This window comes from Canis lupus, chromosome 26, assembly GCF_011100685.1.
Source record: "Canis lupus familiaris isolate Mischka breed German Shepherd chromosome 26, alternate assembly UU_Cfam_GSD_1.0, whole genome shotgun sequence".
Classification (NCBI taxonomy): Eukaryota; Metazoa; Chordata; class Mammalia; order Carnivora; family Canidae; genus Canis; species Canis lupus.
Genome location: NC_049247.1, coordinates 876,037 through 894,271, shown reverse-complemented (window position 1 = coordinate 894,271; position 18,235 = coordinate 876,037). Strand labels below are relative to the sequence as shown.

Genomic DNA, 18,235 nt, shown 5'->3' with positions numbered 1-18,235 from the left:
CGTGGTCCTACCCACTACGTGTGACAGCACGGGGCAGATGCGGCAGAGGCACACATGGGACCCTGACGCAGTATGGAAACCATTGTTTCTACCATCGTTTCTGTTTTCATTTTCCTGAAAACATTTGCCTTAAAGCCTTTGTTTGCTTTTTGTTTAAGAACAAAAAAAGCAGGTATTCCTTAACAATACTATGTGTGGTACCTTCACCACCAAGACATCATGAGGTCTTATGTTTGATCTGTCTTGTGTTGGAAGCACTTCTAATGACGGCCATAATGTTAACATGGAAAAGCATAAAGCTGAAGCTCTGTTTTTCTGTTTTATAGCTCACATGAGAAGTTGATCTAGAAAAAAAGGCAAAAATGCGTTTATTGGATGTGACGGTGACATTGTGAATAAATTGGCAAGCACCTGTGCAGAGGGCCATTTGATGAAGTTCAGAACCAGCCAGGAGGGGAAGCTGGTGCCCGCAGACATGTGCTGGCAGCAGTGTGTTGGGTGGGGCAGGGCAGGAGCCCCCTTACAGCCTGCCACAACCTGGGCTTGCTGTTGGGTGTTCGTGTTACGTACCTGATCTTATTCTTGCTCTACCTTTTCTCCCTTGTTTTTCTGTGGCACGGGAATGCTCACAGACGTGGACTCATTTTCAGGACCCTCCCATGCTGATCTTGTGGTCCTGAGTTTCCTCTGGTGTGGCTCTTCTAGATGTAAAGCTTCAATTAGCACAGAGGACACGTATGCATGGCTCTCCCGTGAGCGGTTCTTACTTTGTGTCGCAGTCTCCATCCTGTTCACTATGTACAGGTACAGGGTGATCAGAGCCTGTAGACACAGGGGAGGGTCCCTGGGAGCCCTATGGCCCGGTCCTGACTTGGTTGCTTACAAGTGTGCTGGCTTTACACAAGCTGTGTAACGAGACTGGAGTTTTCGCTCTGGCATCGGGTTGTTCTGAAGTTCTGTGGGACAATGAGGTGTCTTGGGAGCTAGCAGTGCTTGTTTTGACTGTAGGATTTATGCTGGAGAGATTACCAGGAATAGGTGATGCTGTGAATGAATGCCCCCAAGAGCAGATTCACATACCAGCTGGCACCTCTCCTCTTCCCTGTGCACTGCAACAGAGGCTTGCAGGGAGGGCAGCCACTCGGTCTCATTTGCTGTGTGACCTTGGGCACTTGGCCTAGCGGTCATTTTTCTCTGCAAAGGTAGAGAGCGTCCTCCTGCTCTGGGTGATTGTGGAGCTTGCGTGAGGGGACGTGTGGAGAGGAATGGCGTTTGCAGGCAGTGGGTGGTCAGGTGGTATGCTCACGTCTATGTTGAAGGTTGTGAAGGAGGAACTCTGTTTAACCTGGGAGATTCCAAGTCAGGTCTCCAGATCAGCCACCATCTATCTGATGCACTGCCATTGGTTTTGTCTCAGAGTAAGAACAACCGACCCCTGCGCACAGGACAGCTGTACGCCCAGGACGAGAATGCCACGCACACGCAGCTGTACACAAGCCACTTTGACCTGATGAAGATGACGGCCGGCAAGAGAAGTCCCCCCATCAAGCCTCTGTATGCTTCCCGTGTCCTTACCGCCCCTCCCCTGTGATGAGCTGGTGTGGGGACACTGGCTTGCACAGCGTGTTGGTGATCCCTCCTTCTTCAGCAGGTGTTTCTTGTTGGGTAACTCTTGTCTCCTTTTTTGTGTGGCAGGCTTGGCATGAATCCCTTTCAGAAAAACCCCAAGCACGCCTCCGTGTTGGCAGAAAGGTATTTCTGTATTTTCTACTGGATGAAATAATCTCATTTTAGTGTTTTATTAAACCCTGTGGAGTCAGTAAATCATTCAAACGGTGTGTCCAGGCAGCAGCTAGGGATAGTGGTGTGGCCAGCTGGGAGCTGGCAAATGTGCACATGGCATTCCCATGATGAGGGTCTGTCCCTGCCTACAGGCTTCGGGGGACACTGGTGGATGTGACTTGGCCGTGGGAGAGGCTCTTCCTTTCTTGGCCGTGCTTGCGTCTAATTTGGCACATGTCTTTTGATTCTGCCTTTAAAATATATCCAGCATAGAGATGAGAGTAATTGTTTTGAAGCTGAACAAAAGAGAGAAAAGGACCGACGAAAGGATGGGCAGGGAAATGTGTGGGTGTGGGTGAGCAGGTATGGCAGGGCAACCTAGAAGCCAAGTGCCAGGTATCAGGGTGTTCTCTGCACACTCCCTGTGCTTTCCAGATGTCTCTTTTACAATGAGGTGGTAGGAAGCACATGTCTAGTTAAAGCCCAGGTGCTAGCTAGTCTGGCTCAGGCCTTTGTGGTTGCCCAGATGAGTGTCTGCCATACACCAAGGGTTCTCACCTTACCTGTTCTCAGTGTGGCCACCAGCTGGGCACTTCTTTGCCAAGACCCCTGACAGACTCTCCTAGCTGCTCCTGAGGCCTGGCCTCCATCAGATGCTCCTTACCTCATGGCTGTGACCTGCTGCTCACGCCTAGGGCAGTCTTCCTGGACTCGAGCCCAGGACCCCCTTACACGTTATCTTCTATACAGTCGCATCGTGGCCCTGTGTTTTCCTTCACAGGATGAACCATCTTCACATTCTCTACTTGAGTTGTGGTGTTTGTGTGCCTGTGGATGTAGGGCTTCTGAATCTGGAAGCAAAGAGCAGGCGTTCTGTGTACATTTGTGGACTAAATTAGCAGATTGTTTCATGCAGCTGACATTTATGGACAAGGTGTGTGCCTAGCTCTGTGCTGGGCCAAGCCGTTCAGTGGCGAGCAGGACACGTTTTTGTCCTCGTATTGGTGAGATGCAAACTCAGAGCAGTCTTACAGGGGTTGAGGATCCATCCTGCAGGTGATTGGAATAGCCCAGCAGGACCGAGGGTGAGGGAAGCCTGGGGGGAGGAGACCAGGGGGTGTTCCTCCTGAATGTCACCCCAACACGAGGCGATATTGGGTTGGCTGTCATGGTATGCAGTGCGTGGGGTCAAAGGAGGGCTACAAGGCAGGTCCATGGGATACGCACAAGAGGGCCCAGGGTGACGCCTCCAGGGCAAGAAGCAGGCAAGCAGGGCGAGTGCCCTGGGCACCTCAGTGGGAATAGGTCCAGTGCGAAGCCCAGCTGGTTGGTTGGAGACCATGAGGTGAGCACAGGCCTACAGTGTCTTGGGGGCTCAGGTGGGTGTCTGTGTTTGGCTCAGATCAGAGGGATGTGGGCCGGTGGACAGGACCAAAGGTTGACAGGGTGAGGTGAGAGGAGAACTCAACACCTGGCCCACAGCTGGGTGGGGACTCGGCCTTCCACAGGATCTGGAGGTGTTAGCCACAGGGGTGCATCTGTAAGGAGTCAGGGCAGGCCATGTGCCAAGGAAGAGGAAGTGATGCCGTGTGACCTGGCTGGGGCGCCTTGCAGAGGGTGGGTTTCCCTTGTCAGTGGAGATAGTTGGACCCTACTTGAAGCTGGCAGACTGGGGAAGCATAGCATGGCTTTAGCTTTGCCAGGTGTAATAAAGAGGGGTGGGAGAAGGCCTGGATATTCACGTGAGAGTGGGATTGTGATGGAGTATCTGAGCAGACCTACGTGGTTGAGGTCAGAGAATGGGTAAGAAGTCACTGAGCCAGCTGGGGTGAGTGACAGGGTGGGAGGGGCTGACATGCAGGGGGAACAGACAGATGTTTCCCCGCCTGGGCCCTGCAGAGTAGGGGTGGGGGAAGCTAGGAAATGGGGAAGGCATGCACAAAGTTTTAAGCAAAGCCAAGCTCTCTGTGGCAGAGGGAGTCAAAGAGGTGGAGAGGTCATAGTACTTGAGTGGAAGAGACCCCTGGAGCAAGGGTTCTGTGAGATGGTGGGGAGGCCTGTGGGACCTCCCCCTCCCTGGGCTTTGCTGGTCAGTCTCTGTGCCTGGGGAGCGGGGTGTCATGGGAGATTGGGAGTGTTCATGCAGCCTGGGCCCTGACCTCAGTTTTCATGGACACATGGGCTTCTGGCAGGCCAGAGTGGGACCTGGGGACACAGGCTATGGACAGCTCCTCGGAGGAGGGCTGATGCTCCATTGGGAAGAGAGGGGAGGCCTAACCTGAAGTAGGGCCGCAGTTTGGTAGGCTGGGTTGGAGGGGCAGGCAGTTCACCGTGAGGTGCACTCGCACACATTTCCGGGGCACCTGATATCCACATAGTACCGTGTGTTACTGTGGTGGCCCAGGTCTGTTTTCTGGAAGGTTCTGTGTCAAAAGGGAATGGGAGACATGGTCTTAGATGACCCATGCAGCTTTTTTTCTTTTGTGAGGGAGCTTGATTGGAGCTGCCTCCTACCACCTGGCAGCTTGGGAGGCAAGAGCTTTGGGTTTCTCGAGTGTTCGTCTTCCTTAGACTGTGTCCATTTATTTTCTGTTTCTGCTGTTGTCTTTCAGCGGGATCAACTACGACAAACCACTGCCTCCCATTCAGGTTGCATCTCTCCGAGCAGAGCGAATTGCCAAAGAGAAAAAGGTGTAGGCGCTAGGGCCTCCTGGACGTGGCTGGGGTGGTGGGCGTGGTGGGCTTGTCCCCATAGCCCCTCTCCTCTCTGCTTCTGTAGGCGCTGGCCGATCAGCAGAAGGCGCAGCAGCCACCCGTGGCACAGCCCCCACCACCCCCACCACAGCCGCAGCCCCCGCCACCCCAGCAGCCTCCCCCACCTCTGCCCCAGTCTCAGGCGGCAGGCAGCCAGCAGCCTGCAGGACCGCCAGCCGTCCAACCGCAGGCCCAGGCGCAGCCCCAGGCGCAGCCCACACAGCCCCCACCGAAGGTGCCTCCCGCGATCACAACAGTGGGCAGCGCCGCTGTGCTGGTAAGAAGGTGCCTCTCCTGGCCGCGGACACCTGCGGGGACACGGGTGGGAGGGTTTGTTCAGACGCCAGTATGTCTTCCTCAGAGACCACAGAAGGCCAAGACTTTCCCTGGTGGGGGAGTGAGTGAGCAAAGGGGCGCCCTCACCTGCTTTGGCTGCTCTAGGCAGGCCAGGTTAGTTAGTGGAGGTTTGGGAGGTGGAGGGACCCAGGAAGTTTGGAGTTAGGTGGGATTTGTGAGATGTCAGTGTCAACGTCACCCTGCAGAGGTGCAGAGCTGATACTGCAGAGGTGCAGAGCTGATACTGTTTGTGCCAACATGCAAGCTTTCCTTCTGACTCTTGCACTCGCGTGTGCATACATCTTTAGTGCCCATCAGAGAAGATGGGTTAAAAACACACAGGAAAGGGGAAGAAAGGCAGACTCGTGATCTCATGCAGCCTGTGCTGCGGCTGTCATGCCCCGGTATACTCCCTTGCTCTGTGTGCCCATGTCTGTGTGACACGGATGTCGCAGTCACCTGTGGGGAGGATGCCTGGGACTGCATGGGGAAACCCTGCTGCCTGGCACTGCCAGCCAGGTGTGGGAGTGGTCCAGCCTTGTTTATGGTTCTTTTGGCCATGGTGGGTGGGATTGCTGCGTCAGCCTGGGCAGTTTAGCTCTTTGGTCAGAAAGCACGCTCCCTCAGCCCCAGCTCCCATGGCCTGTGAGTGGAGTGGTGGGTGGTTAGGGAGGGACTCTGTGCGGGGCCTCCTGGCCCTGGGCTGCGGCCTGAGTGATGGTAGTCCATCAGTAGAGAGCCTCAGCAGTAAGACCAGAGGCCCCAAGCTTGGGGGGCAGGGGTGGGGTCATGAGGGCAGGTGAGGCCAGAGCTCTGTGACTAAGGGACAGAACTGGCATGGGGCATGGGGGCAGGGAATGGTGGGGGGCCCGTGTGGCCGTGTAGTCAGGCAGGAGTGTGGACATGATTCTGACGAAGTGGAAACATTTGGAGGTTTTGTGAAGGGGAGAGCTTGTGCTCCAATTCAAATGCTTTTCTCTTTCCAGCAGGCCGGAGCCATTAAAACATCTGTCACGGGGACAAGCATGCCAACGGGTAAGAAGCCTGGGATGCCCCCATCAGAAATCAGTGTTTTCCTGTGCTCCTGCCTCACAGGTCTCTCCCTGCAGGCACAGTGAGCGGAAATGTCATCGTCAACACCATCGCTGGGGTCCCTGCTGCCACCTTCCAGTCCATTAACAAGCGCCTTGCTTCGCCTGTGGCACCAGGAGCCTTGACTGTGAGTCATCCCTGCCCCTGGGCACTTTCAGTAGCCTGCGTGACCTAGGACCCAATTGTTTTCTAATTTAAAAAATTTTTCTTAAGTAATCTCAACACCCAACATGGGGCTCAAACTCATGATCAAGAGTCATATGCTCTTCCAACGGAGCCTCCTGGGTACCCAGGAAGTTGTTTGCTTTGTAGAGAAATATCCCAGCAATGCAGGAAGTACTGACACAGCTTGAATTTCCTAAGATAATGTGAACATTCAGGGGTTTAGGAAATGGCTCACATGGTGCTCTTGCTAAGGGAGTGTGTGGTATGGAAATCCCTACCTACAGCGATTCTAGGAGGAGAAAGGCAGGGTTGAGGGTGTACTGCTGACTCTACTGCTAGGATTCCTCATGTACCACGTGACAGGTTTACTCTTGGGAGATATGGGGGTGCAGAGATGGGCGCTCTTTGGGAAACTGGACCGGAGGAGGGCATGGTACCACACCAGGTGCCATCGCATGATTGTCAGAGTGTGTAGGGGCCAGGTGGAGCACAAGAGGGATGGTCCAGACCTATGTGTGGGAAGCAGGGAGGTGTCAAACCTGGGCATCAGGACAGCCCTGTCAGACCCTCTGAGCACAGAACCAGCGGAAACCTTGCACTCATCCACAGATGCAGCCCATGTCCTTGCCTCCAGTGCTTCACTATAAACAGCAGAAATAAACAACTGAGATTGAAGAGATTAAATTTGTGTCTCCTTTTTCAGGTTAGGTACACATCCAAGGGCAACATGTGCCCTGCCTGAGCACTGTTCTGATAAGTAGAAGGGTGGCCCTGTCGGGTTCTGAAAAGTGTCTTTTCTGTAAAGTTCAGTTGTTGTAGTAATCCAGACAGGGTGGCCTTGGCAAAGGGACAGACATAGCTCCATAGAATAGGATACAAGGCCCAGAAATAAACCCCCATGTATGTAGTCAACTGATTTTCATTAAGAGTGCCAAAGGGATACAAGGAGAAAGGGTAGTCTTTCCAATAAGTGGTACTGGAAGAGCTGCGTAGCTATGTGCAAGACCAGGAGCCGGGGCCTGTAGCCTACGCTAGGTATGAAAAGTCCATCAAGATGGATCATTGACCTAAGTGTAAAATACAAAATGATAAGACTTTTTGATGAAAATCACAGGACAACATCTTTGCTCCCTTAGTTTAGGCAGAGATGTCCTAGGATCCCAAAGCCTGTGAATCATGAAAGAAAAATTAAGTGGTCATCATCAAAAATCAGTGACACATGTTGTTTGAAAAATATGAAGACAGTGGAGAGTATGGGAAATATTTGTAGGACACATGATAAAGGACAAGTTTGCAGATTAAATGAGGATTCTTCAGTAATATGAAAATACACTGTAATGTTCTCATTCTTTGGGGAATATAAATAATAGTGAAAGGGAACATAAGGGAAGGGAGAAGAAATGTGTGGGAAATATCAGAAAGGGAGACAGAACATAAAGACTCCTAACTCTGGGAAACGAACTAGGGGTGGTGGAAGGGGAGGAGGGCGGGGGGTTGGGGTTACTGGGTGATGGGCACTGAGGGGGGCACTTGACGGGATGAGCACTGGGTGTTATTCTGTATGCTGGCAAACTGAACACCAATAAAAATTATTTTATTAAAAAAAAGAAATAAAGGGAGACAGAACATAAAGACTCCTAACTCTGGGAAACGAACTAAGTGTGGTGGAAGGGGAGGAGGGCAGGGGGTGGGGGTGAATGGGTGGCGGGCACTGAGGGGGGCACTTGACGGGATGAGCACTGGGTGTTATTCTGTATGTTGGTAAATTGAACACCAATAAAAAATTAATTTATTAAAAAAAAGAAAATACACTGTAAAACATGGATAAAGATTTAAGTGGTTATCTCACCAAAGAAGCAACAGGGATAGCAAACAAATGTGAAGAGATCTTCAACATATTAGCATCAGGGGAGTCGTGGGAAAACCACAGTGAGATAGGACCTTGGGGGGCTCAGTCAGGAGAGCGTCCGACTATTGTTCCAGCGCAGGTCGTGAACTCAATCATGGGATTGGGCTGTGTGCTGGGCATGGCACCTGCTTATGATCCCTTCCCTTTCCCTCTGCGCCTGCCCCCAGTGAAAAACTAACCACAGTGAAATGCCACCACACATCTCTGGGCTTTAGAAACAAAAACCTGGCTGTAGCAAACACTGGCAATGAAGCAACCTGACTGGAGCCCACAGTCAGCACACAGAATATTAGCATCAAGTGGGAAATTGGCCACTTCTGATAAAATGAAACGTACACTTACTGTACAACATAGCACTTCCACACCTAGATTTTCCCTCAGGGAAGTAAAAACATACATCTGCACGAAAAAACCTGAGCATGAGTGTATACAGTAGCTTGATTTATAATTATACTTTATTTATAATTATACTTACTAAAAAAGAGTAAGTATAATTAGTAAGAAAGAAACCCAGACGGGCAGCCCCAGTGGCGCAGTGGTTTAGCGCCGCCTGCAGCCTGGGGTGTGATCCTGGAGACCCGGGATCGAGTCCCACATCGGGCTCCCTGCATGGAGCCTGCTTCTCCCTCTGCCTGTGTCTCTGCCTCTCTCTCCGCTCTCTCTGAATGAATAAATAAATAAATCTTAAAAAAAAAAAGAAAAGAAACCCAGACAGCCTCTGGTGGATACATGGGCACTATCTAGGACTACCCAACGATACAAGAGAGTGAGCTGCTGGGCCAGACAATGAGGTGGGCGACTCTAAAACACATTTTACTGTGAGGACAGTTTCAAAAAACCTCGTATGCTTCATGATTCCATTTAACGTGAAAAAGGCAAAATCATAGAGACAGGAAACAGAATATGTTCTGTGTCTGGATTGTGGTGGCTACCATAGGTTCGTATACCTGGAGTGGGTAAATTGTACTGTATGTAAATTATACTTCAATAAATCTTGCTTAAAAAAATTAGAATATTCTCTAAGTAACACAACATGTATTAAAAGTTTTTCTAGAGTGTGGCTTAGATTTATTTTATTTATTTTTCTTTAACCTTTGCAATAAACCACTTGTGATTCAGCCATCTTAATAAATAACAAAGGCTATTAGGTAGGCATGTGGCGTTAAAACCATTCTCTGTGACCAATACCATTCCCCATATGAGAGTGCAATGCTCAAGTCATTGCACTTCATGTTTTATTTTGAATAAGACCTAATGCTATGTGTGGTATTTTTGGAAGATAAAGTAGTTCATCCATGATGTATTTTTTGAGTAGATCTTACAAACAATATACTCTTCCTTGTGATATAGGAATAGAAATTGGAGTCAGACACATGGCATGCTTTCCTAGGGCTCTTCTAGTCCTGGAGCTGGACCATGAAGGGTACAGATGACAGGGTGGGCCTTCTGGGCTCCCAAGAGCAGGACAGTGTCATCCACACACATGGCTCTTCAGCCCAGAAAGGTGTGTGGTGTGTTCAAGGCACATCAAGTAGGTCTGTTTAAAGGGGGCACAAACAAATGTATTAACAGAGAAGCAGTGGCTCCTGCACCCACTGGGAGGCTCTGCATGGCTGTGTGTGCTTGGCACCATGAGTGGTCATAGAGTTTGGATATCTGGCTAAAGAATACGAATTTTGTTCACTAGGCAGCTGGGAGCCCTTGATAGTCTCTGAGCAGAGATGTGACAGGTGTGTAGTAGACGGGATTCGGGCAGAATAGGGCAGAGTAAAAACCACTTTGGAAGTCCAGGAATGGATTTCTGTTTATGGTAATAAAGTGAAGTGAGTTATTTATACTATTCTCTAAATGAAACAAACTAAAATTGGATAGAAACATGTTTATTAATCTTTTTAAAAATTTTAAGGAGCTGACAAAAATTATTAAGGCAAAATCTAAGAGAAGAAAGCCAGAATAATAGTGCAGTGAGGCAGGGTCTGATGCAGAGCACATTTTACCTTGTGGGACAGGCGACTCTAGCTGGCCCATTCCAGGGGAGAGACAGAAGGGAGGTGCTAAGCCAGGAGTCGGAGCCTGAGCCCTTGGGGCAGGGCTGGAGCAGAAGTAAACCCCGCCTGCCCTCCACCCTGCCGTTAGCAGAGGGTCTGGACAGGCTGGATGGGACAAGCCTGCAGAGCTGCAGCCCTGCAGAGCTGCAGCCACACACCAGCCTTCTGTCAGTTTGCAGCTAGAGCAGACGTGGCATTCAAAGGGTGCCCACACCCCTTGCAGCCTGTGAAGTGGACCTGGGTGGGCGGTGTTCCAGGGTAGGTGGCCAGAGCAGGTGCAGGTGCTCTGGAGCAACTTGCCTTCTCTCTAGATTCCCTAGAACCTCTGCAGGTGATTCTCCAATGTAGTGAGTGGCACGTGGTAGAAAATAACCAAGCACAGGAGGAAAGAGTGACTCCAGTGGAAGCAACAGACGGTGGGCAGACATTCCCACCTGAGATAGTGGAGACTGTGGGCATCGATTGCAAAAGAGCTGTGCTTGCTTGCTTGCCCTTTTTTTTTTTTTTTTTTTTTTTTTTTAAGTAGGCTTCATGCCAAGTGTGGAGCCCAATGCAAGGCTCAAACTCATGACCCCGAGACCAGGAGCCGCACACTCCTCTGACAGCGCCAGGGGCCGTTCTGGTTTCTTGTCTCTAGCTTCACTTACTGTAAGAATGCAGCATGTAACACACGCAACATACGAAGTATGTGTTCATAAGGCCTCCAGTTAAGGTTTTGGGGTGTCAAAAAACTTATATGTGGATTTTCAACTGTGCAGAGGGCTTGGCACCTGTTACCCCCACAGTGTTCAAGGATTGACAATAGAGGACTTCTGGAAATGAAAAGTATGGTTATCAGAATTGGGGGAAAAAACTCTGGTAATGGGCTGTGTTTATACACCATTGAGAAGAGAATGAGTGAACCAGGGATAAGTCAGGAGATGCCATCCTGAATGCAGTGCAGGGTGACAGCAAGGGCTGCACAGAAGGGTGCATGTGAGGCCGCAGAAGGCCAGCTCAGAGTTCAGTTGGGGAGGAGGGCGGCCAAAGGCAGTATAGAAGATGTGAGAGTTTTCCAGAACTGAGCAGTGACACTGAGCAGTGTATATAGAAATTCCCACTAAGCCTGACCCAGGACGGTGGAAAGGAGCCCACGCCTGCACAGTGTGGACAGCAGAGAGGATCCAGAGCAGCCAGAGACACAGCAGCCTCCTCCTCAGAGCCTCTGCAATGACATCTGTGTGCTAATGAAAGAAAGTCACACCTGACCCCGGTACTCTGCCTCTTTTGAAAACACCGAAAGAGCACAGAGCTAGCAGCAGGTGGGTCTGTACTAGAGGACAAGCTCGAGGCAGAGGGAGTAAGCGCATGGACAGTCAAGGTGGAGACTGATCTCACAGCAGCCGAAACTCCCTGCAGGGCTGATAGAACCAGTGTGCTACACAGGAACAGTGGTCTGTAGTGAGCCAAGGCCCAAGGTGCTGAGATGCTCTGAACTCTTCTTGTTCAGGAAAAATGTGAGACTGTTGATGTGACTTTGGCAAGTACTCATGGTATAATTTTTTTAATCTGAGAGAGAGCATGCGCGAGAGCTTCAGTGTGGGGGAGGGGCAGAGGAAGAGGGAGAAGCAGACTCCCTGCTGAGCAGGGAGCCCTACGACGCAGAGGCTGATCCCAGGACCCTGAGATCATGACATGAGCCACCCAGGTGGTATAATTTTTAGGTGAGTCACCAAAAGAATAAAAAGTGTAACTTCCAAACTTTGGGAGGGAAAAGTGGGAGGAGGAAAAAAATGCTGTGAATGAAGGCAGGAAAGGAGATTGAAGACACATGGAGCCAGGTGGGTTGAATAGGAAACACAGATTGTGATATTGGAGTTAACTAAACACAGGAGTAGGGACATGTGGAAGGGCTAGGAGTGAGCTACACGGTCTGGAAGAATGTCCTGACCGCCCAAACTGAGGGGCCAGCAGAGGCAAGTGCCATGTTTGTTTGTTTGTTTGTTTTAAGTGCCATGTTCATGGGCAGTCTCAGAGGTGGAATCAGTGGGGTCTGTCCAGTTTGTGGTGGGACTGGTGTGGCTGTGGCTCCAAGGATCAGTGTGGGGCACAGGAGGCAGCAGGGCTGCTCAAAAGAAGCCTTAAGTGGGAGAAAGGGCAGTGGGAAAGGGGCAGTGGTGGAGAGCAAGACCTTACACTGTGTGTTTGGGGAAGTGAGCACAGGCATCTGGAGGATAGTCAGAACCTCACAATGTTCCTGGGGACCAGACTCTTTCAAGTGACAACAGAGGGACAGGGCAGCCTTTTAGAATGGGAATAGGAGTGTTGCCATCTGAAACGGTTTTTCTGTGGTGACTGACGCACTTTGAAGCTCAAGGCACAGGTGCAGCGTACTCCATCATTCATTCAGTTTGTGAAAGCACTGAGCTCTGGAGAGTGCTTCCTTTTCCTCAGGTTTAGAGATGGGTGTCCTCTTGTGTTCTCTAGTATACATGGAAGCCTTGAAGGATAGCGTGGAGTGACCTGACGGCTTCCCTGTTGCTTCTTGCAGACCTCTGGAGGCTCTGCTCCTGCCCAGGTAGTCCACACCCAGCCTCGAGCGGTTGGCTCCCCGGCCACAGCCACATCCGACCTTGTGTCGCTGGCACCAACCCAGGGTGTTCGAGCAGTTACTTCTGTGACAGCCTCAGCTGTGGTCACTACCAGCCTGACTCCAGTACAGACTCCGACCCGGTCTTTGGTGACTCAGGTGTCGCAAGGTAAGGGCAGGTGGGATTTTCCTGTGTGACCCGTCTTAATGTTTGAACTGGTGAGGACACGAGCATGCATCTGTTGTGGGAGAAGGGGCAGGCCATGTGCGTGCGCCGAGTAACATAGCACCCTCTCCCAGCCACAGGAGTGCAGCTGCCTGGGAAGGCCATCACACCTGCACACTTCCAGCTTCTCCGGCAGCAGCAGCAGCAGCCCCCACCGCCACCGCCCTCTCAGGTGCAGGTCCCGCAGATTCAGGGCCAGGCCCCGTCACCGGCACAGATCAAAGCTGTCGGCAAGTTGACCCCGGTGAGTATCTTGTAGGAAACCACACACTCACTGCCCGAGGCCTCATGTGTCACCTAGTTGGAAGTATATTTTGCACAGGTCTGCTGTTGTCTTTGTGGGAAGTGTGCTTGTATTGTCCCTAAAAATGGCTTTCCACGCAGTGCCACTTCATGGTCACGTGGCCTATTGACCGCGCTCTGGAGACTTGTCTTTCTGCTTGCTGTCTGGTGCTCTGGGCAGCAGTTCAGGCTCCCGAGAAGTAGAAGGCAGCCTGGTTCCATTCCCAGCTGGAGAACATGCTGGTGGGAAATGACAGTCTCAGAGATGAAGTGTTGCATACTTGGTTTCTTCATGTGTAGTTCATTTGCAGTGCTGAGTACAGACAGTCCTGATTGTTGCCACCCTCTGCACAACCTGTGCAGCTATGTATGTAAATGAATTCATTTTGAAAGGAAATACTGTATTCCTGCCAACATGGAGAAGTATTCTTGCTTGGTATGGAAAGTGAGTGGACAAACATATGTAGACATGAGATAGTATTGTAGAGCTCCATCTAGTTGCCAGGCCTGCCACAGTAAGTACCTGACCTTGGGCCTGCTCCTTCTCCATTACAGAGGGGACAAGGGGGCGTGCTGGAGGGCTGTGAGGGCATGTAGGCCCTGAGCTGAGACTTGACTAGTGAGGCCCTGGGATATGCGCCAGAGGAAGGAAATGCAACCAAGTAAACCATTCACCTCCTCCGTTGCACCAGCCACATTTCAAGGGTGCAGTGGCCATGTGTGGCTGTGGCTAGCATATTGTACAGGCCAGATCTAGAACATGCCTGTCACTGTGGAAGTCTGGGAGACAGCGCTGAATTTTAAAGTTACTGGCCCAGCACCTCCCCCCCCCCCCGCCCCCCCACACACACACATGTATGGCCTGTCCTCCCCTTCCTGCTTCTCCCCAGGATATGAGAGCTGGCTCGTGCCCTTGCATGCCCTCCTTCAGCTGCCAGAGCCCCACTTAGCCGCTTGTTTGCCTGTGCCTGGATTCTCCACTCTGCCCTCTCCTCAATTTCAGAGTCCTTACTGTTTTCAGCATGTCGAGAGAGATCTGGTAGTCATGAACTACCCAGTAGTTTTCTAAAAAGAAAATTGATTCCTTGAAATATTTTTGAGCTATTTTGACATCTTTATGTTTTCACTTCTTTTAAAGACAGATTTTTTTTTTTTTTTTTTTTAATTCATGAGAGACACAGAGAGAGAGGAAGAGACAGGCAGAGGAAGACGCAGGCTCCATGCAGGGAGCCCGATGCGGGACTCGATCCCAGGACTCCGGGATCACACCCCGAGCTGAAGGCAGATGCTCAACCACTGAGCCATCCAGGTGTCTCAAGACATGAGATTTATTTATCAACTAAGTATTCATTTGGAAACGAATAGAATAAAAAGTTGAGAACTGATACACATCTTATAATAAATTTCAAAAATTCAGGAAGGACCATGATTTTAAGACTTTCTAAAATTTTATAGTACTACAGACTTAAATCAACTTGTTTGTAAGTGAGAAAAACTGAGAAATTTTGCTATGAATTTACTGACCTGTCAGAATCACCATTTCTGGTTATCATCAGTGATATGCTAGTTTTTAATAAAGGAACATTTGAAAATGTCAGAAAGCTTCTGGAGGATGGTTTGCATGTTGTGTGTTAGCAGCTGTCTACCTTGGTATTTAATGGATAGTACAATAGTAACTTAAAACCAAGATTTATAAGAAATGGAATGCAGTTAATATTGATGAAAAGCTACTTTATCTGGGTTTTAGGAACATCTGATCAAAATGCAGAAGCAGAAACTGCAGCTGCCCCAGCAGGCCCCCCCACCGCAGGCCCCGCCAGGGCCCCCACAGCCCGCTACACAAGTGCAAGTGCAGGCCCCGCCACCCACGCCGCAGCAGAGCCCCCAGCTGGCCACGGTCACGGCCCCGCGGCCCGGAGCCCTGCTCACGGGCACCACCGTGGCCAACCTCCAGGTGGCCCGGCTCGTAAGTTCCGGTTGATACATTTGTTTTTCCAAAGCTATGTCTTTTAACATTTAATTGAATGTTACTGCTTGCTGAGGACCGTGTTAGGTGTTCTGGCAGATCTACAAGGAAAGTAGAAGATGTGCGCTTTCCCCCAAGAGCTTAAGTTGTCCTCAGAGAGGATGAAACACGACACGTGGGGGCACTTATGTCATCCTGCTTCCCAGGACGTGAGCATCACAGAGCTCATGGGCTGGGCAGCTGGAGGAGGTGGGGGCGGGCTGGGCTGTGCACAAGGGCGAGGTTTCTATGGGGGTGAGGCCCATGCAGTTGGAGCATAGGTTATGGTGAATGGGACCTGTGTAGGGAGGTGGGCGAGGCCTGAACACCAGGCTCTGGTATCACTGTTCTGTAGGCAGAGACTCGAGGTTTGTGAACAAGAGCAGAATGTCATGGTGAAAATAGTGTCTGGGAAGATCAGTTAAACTCAACAAGTATAAGTCAAATGTCCTGTGGGCCAGACACTGCCCTGCTGGGGGAGCCCCTGTCCTAGCACTAGGGATGGCCGATGCCAGGGCCCCTGCTCCAGGCCAGGCACTTCCCTAGGCTCTGTATTTCTCATGTGGTCAGTGCTCACAGACTGCCGCTAAAGCCAGCATGGGCATGTTCACATAAACTCCAGTGTGTAGTAGGTACAGAAACTGAGGCAGTCAAGTAAGTAACTTGCCCGAATCCGATAGCTAGTTCCCTACAGCTTGCACAGGATGCTCAGGCTTAGCTTCATGTGTGCCTCACCCCCACTTCATGTCTGTAAGAAGCAGGGTAGAAGCGGACAGGAACTGGGAAAGCAAGTTTGGTTTCATCTGTGCTCACGAGAAATGCAAATTCAAAGGAGAAGGGTGTTGACCCTGTGTGCCAACCAAGGCATGGGGAAGGCATGCTCCTCATGTGAGATTGGCTTCTCCTCTGGGAGGGCTTCTAGTCAGTGAGCTACAAAGTGCACTCACTGCTTTACCTAGCGGTCCTGTTTCCATTCTCACATGAAGTAGAGAACGAATCCAATGAGATGGACGCGCAGTCCTGCTGTTTCAGTCATGTTAGAGGAGACAGGTCCCCATTAGCTAGAGTTGTCTGAATAGTGGTGAGCATCCACACATTGGGGTAGCATGCAACTTTGGAGAAGGATTGTTGTAAAAGGCAGAGAAACAGACTACAGGATATTTGTGAGTCCCACCATAGCAAGCGACACAGGTAAGAACAGCATCTGATGGGCTAAATACTGGTTTTCACATTCATGTGCGGGTAGTTTTAGGGCTAGGGGTTCTTTTACTTCTCTATGTTGTCTCAGGTAGTCTGAGTGCTTGCTTATACAGGTAAGACAGGTCTGTTTTCCTTTCTGAAGCATAACTTCAGGAAACGAGTGTTTGGTGGCATTGTGGAGACTGAGTAGCAAAAAGCGGTGCCGGCAGGCGGTGGTCACTAGCAGTGATTGAGGGTGGGACGGTAGGCTGACCTTCAGGTGTAGCCAGAGGAGTGGGTGTCTGTAGGACATGTGGCTATCGATAGGGCCTCTCTGAGGTCCAAGAGCCAGAAGGAGGAACAGTGGAGACCAGTGCCACATAGCAGGGTCTGAGCCTCAGTGTGAACAAGCAGATGTGGGTCTTGCTAAGCCCTCTTCCCTGCATTCACCAGTGGTGGGTTAGGCATAGAGCAGCCCTCAATGAAATGTGCCCCTTCAGTTGACAGCCACTTCTCACCTTTGTGAATCTGTAAATTTCTCACTGTTTGACCTCTTGTGGGGAAATGTTTGCAAAGACACATAGTATCCCAAATATCTCTGGACTCTCCCATTATTTTCACTGTTTAGACCCGGGTTCCCCCTTCGCAGCTGCAGGCGCAAGGGCAGATGCAGGCTCAGGCGCCCCAGCCCGCTCAGGTGGCGCTTGCGAAGCCTCCAGTGGTGTCCGTGCCTGCGGCCGTGGTCTCCTCGCCAGGTGTGACGACCCTGCCCATGAACGTTGCTGGGATCAGCGTGGCCATTGGGCAGCCACAGAAAGCCGCAGGTGCCTATCATGTGCAGCTCCTTCCCTCCCCCACTTGCCCCACTGAGAGCCTTGAGCAAGGCTGGCTGGCTGTGCCAGATGCCCACCCTGCTGGCTTTTGTGCCAGATGCCCCTTTCAGTTATGTCAGGGCACCCTCTGGCTAGTACAAGTTTCAGCCCTTGATCTAATCTGTTGACATTTGGAACAAACACGTTTGTTTGAACGTCCTAATGGGCTCACAGACATTTTAAGTATACCTGCAAAACGGCTGTTTTGTGTTCACGTAGTTCCAGAAAGTAGTCCATGGGAACAACTCAGTGGGTCTGGGAGGTGGAGGGAGCTTCAGGGAGGTTGAGGGAGCTTCAGGGAGGTTTGAGACCCTTGTTCCCACTGAGCTCTGTGACTAAAGATGGGCTCACTATTCACAGGACAGACCGTCGTGGCTCAGCCTGTACATGTCCAGCAGCTGCTGAAGCTCAAGCAACAAGCTGTGCAGCAGCAGAAAGCCATCCAGCCGCAGGCCGCTCCGGGCCCTGCAGCAGTCCAGCAGAAGGTACCGGCTGTCTACATGTGGTTCTCCTGTTGTACTGTCTTCAGGCCGAGCCAGGCCCTCCTGCTGGGCGCATGGACAAGAGAGTGCTGCACGGGAGCCACACACGACCCTGTGCTTGTGCACTTGGCTTACAGAGCTCTTGGAGTGGGAGCTGCTAAAAGGCCCTGCAGGGAGAAGGTGGTCACAGGAGCTCATGGGGGAGCTGTGAAGCCAGCTGTGGAATTGCATGGCTGGGAAGGGCCAGAGGGGTCCAGGGGTGCAGGTGTAGCTCGCCGCGTGTGACTGCCTGGGCTCTAGATGTGCACACACAGATAGAACCTGGCCAGGAGCTGGGTGGGGACTAACATTCTTACCTGTTTGTACGTGCAGGGCAGAGAGGGGAAGCAAGGGGAGAGGGGCCTGATGTGAAGTCCTGTCAGTGTCCCGCTGACTCTGACATTTGAGCATTAGCTCTGAGCTGTTGCAGGTGTCCAGGCTGAGCCTCCTGTAGGCCCGTGTGTTCAGGTTGTGCCCTGTGCGGATGCTGTACTG

At 51.1% G+C, this 18,235-nt stretch overlaps 1 protein-coding gene across 16 annotated transcripts in view; it reads left to right on the top strand.

Moving 5' to 3' along the window:
* The window catches only part of EP400 (E1A binding protein p400), a 102,970-nt gene that overhangs the window by 75,535 nt on the left and 9,200 nt on the right, over nucleotides 1-18,235 (top strand). For 10 of the 16 annotated variants that reach the window (XM_038574685.1, XM_038574684.1, XM_038574694.1 and 7 more), the window contains 11 exons: nucleotides 1,418-1,554; nucleotides 1,696-1,752; nucleotides 4,395-4,473; nucleotides 4,562-4,813; nucleotides 5,859-5,907; nucleotides 5,982-6,091; nucleotides 12,617-12,824; nucleotides 12,956-13,125; nucleotides 14,911-15,129; nucleotides 16,976-17,171; nucleotides 17,580-17,704. In XM_038574685.1, the coding sequence (XP_038430613.1) occupies nucleotides 1,418-1,554; nucleotides 1,696-1,752; nucleotides 4,395-4,473; nucleotides 4,562-4,813; nucleotides 5,859-5,907; nucleotides 5,982-6,091; nucleotides 12,617-12,824; nucleotides 12,956-13,125; nucleotides 14,911-15,129; nucleotides 16,976-17,171; nucleotides 17,580-17,704 (1,602 nt within the window). The remainder of the gene's footprint in view (nucleotides 1-1,417; nucleotides 1,555-1,695; nucleotides 1,753-4,394; nucleotides 4,474-4,561; nucleotides 4,814-5,858; nucleotides 5,908-5,981; nucleotides 6,092-12,616; nucleotides 12,825-12,955; nucleotides 13,126-14,910; nucleotides 15,130-16,975; nucleotides 17,172-17,579; nucleotides 17,705-18,235) is intronic. The other 6 variants (XM_038574698.1, XM_038574697.1, XM_038574696.1 and 3 more) reach the window with 2 other exon arrangements.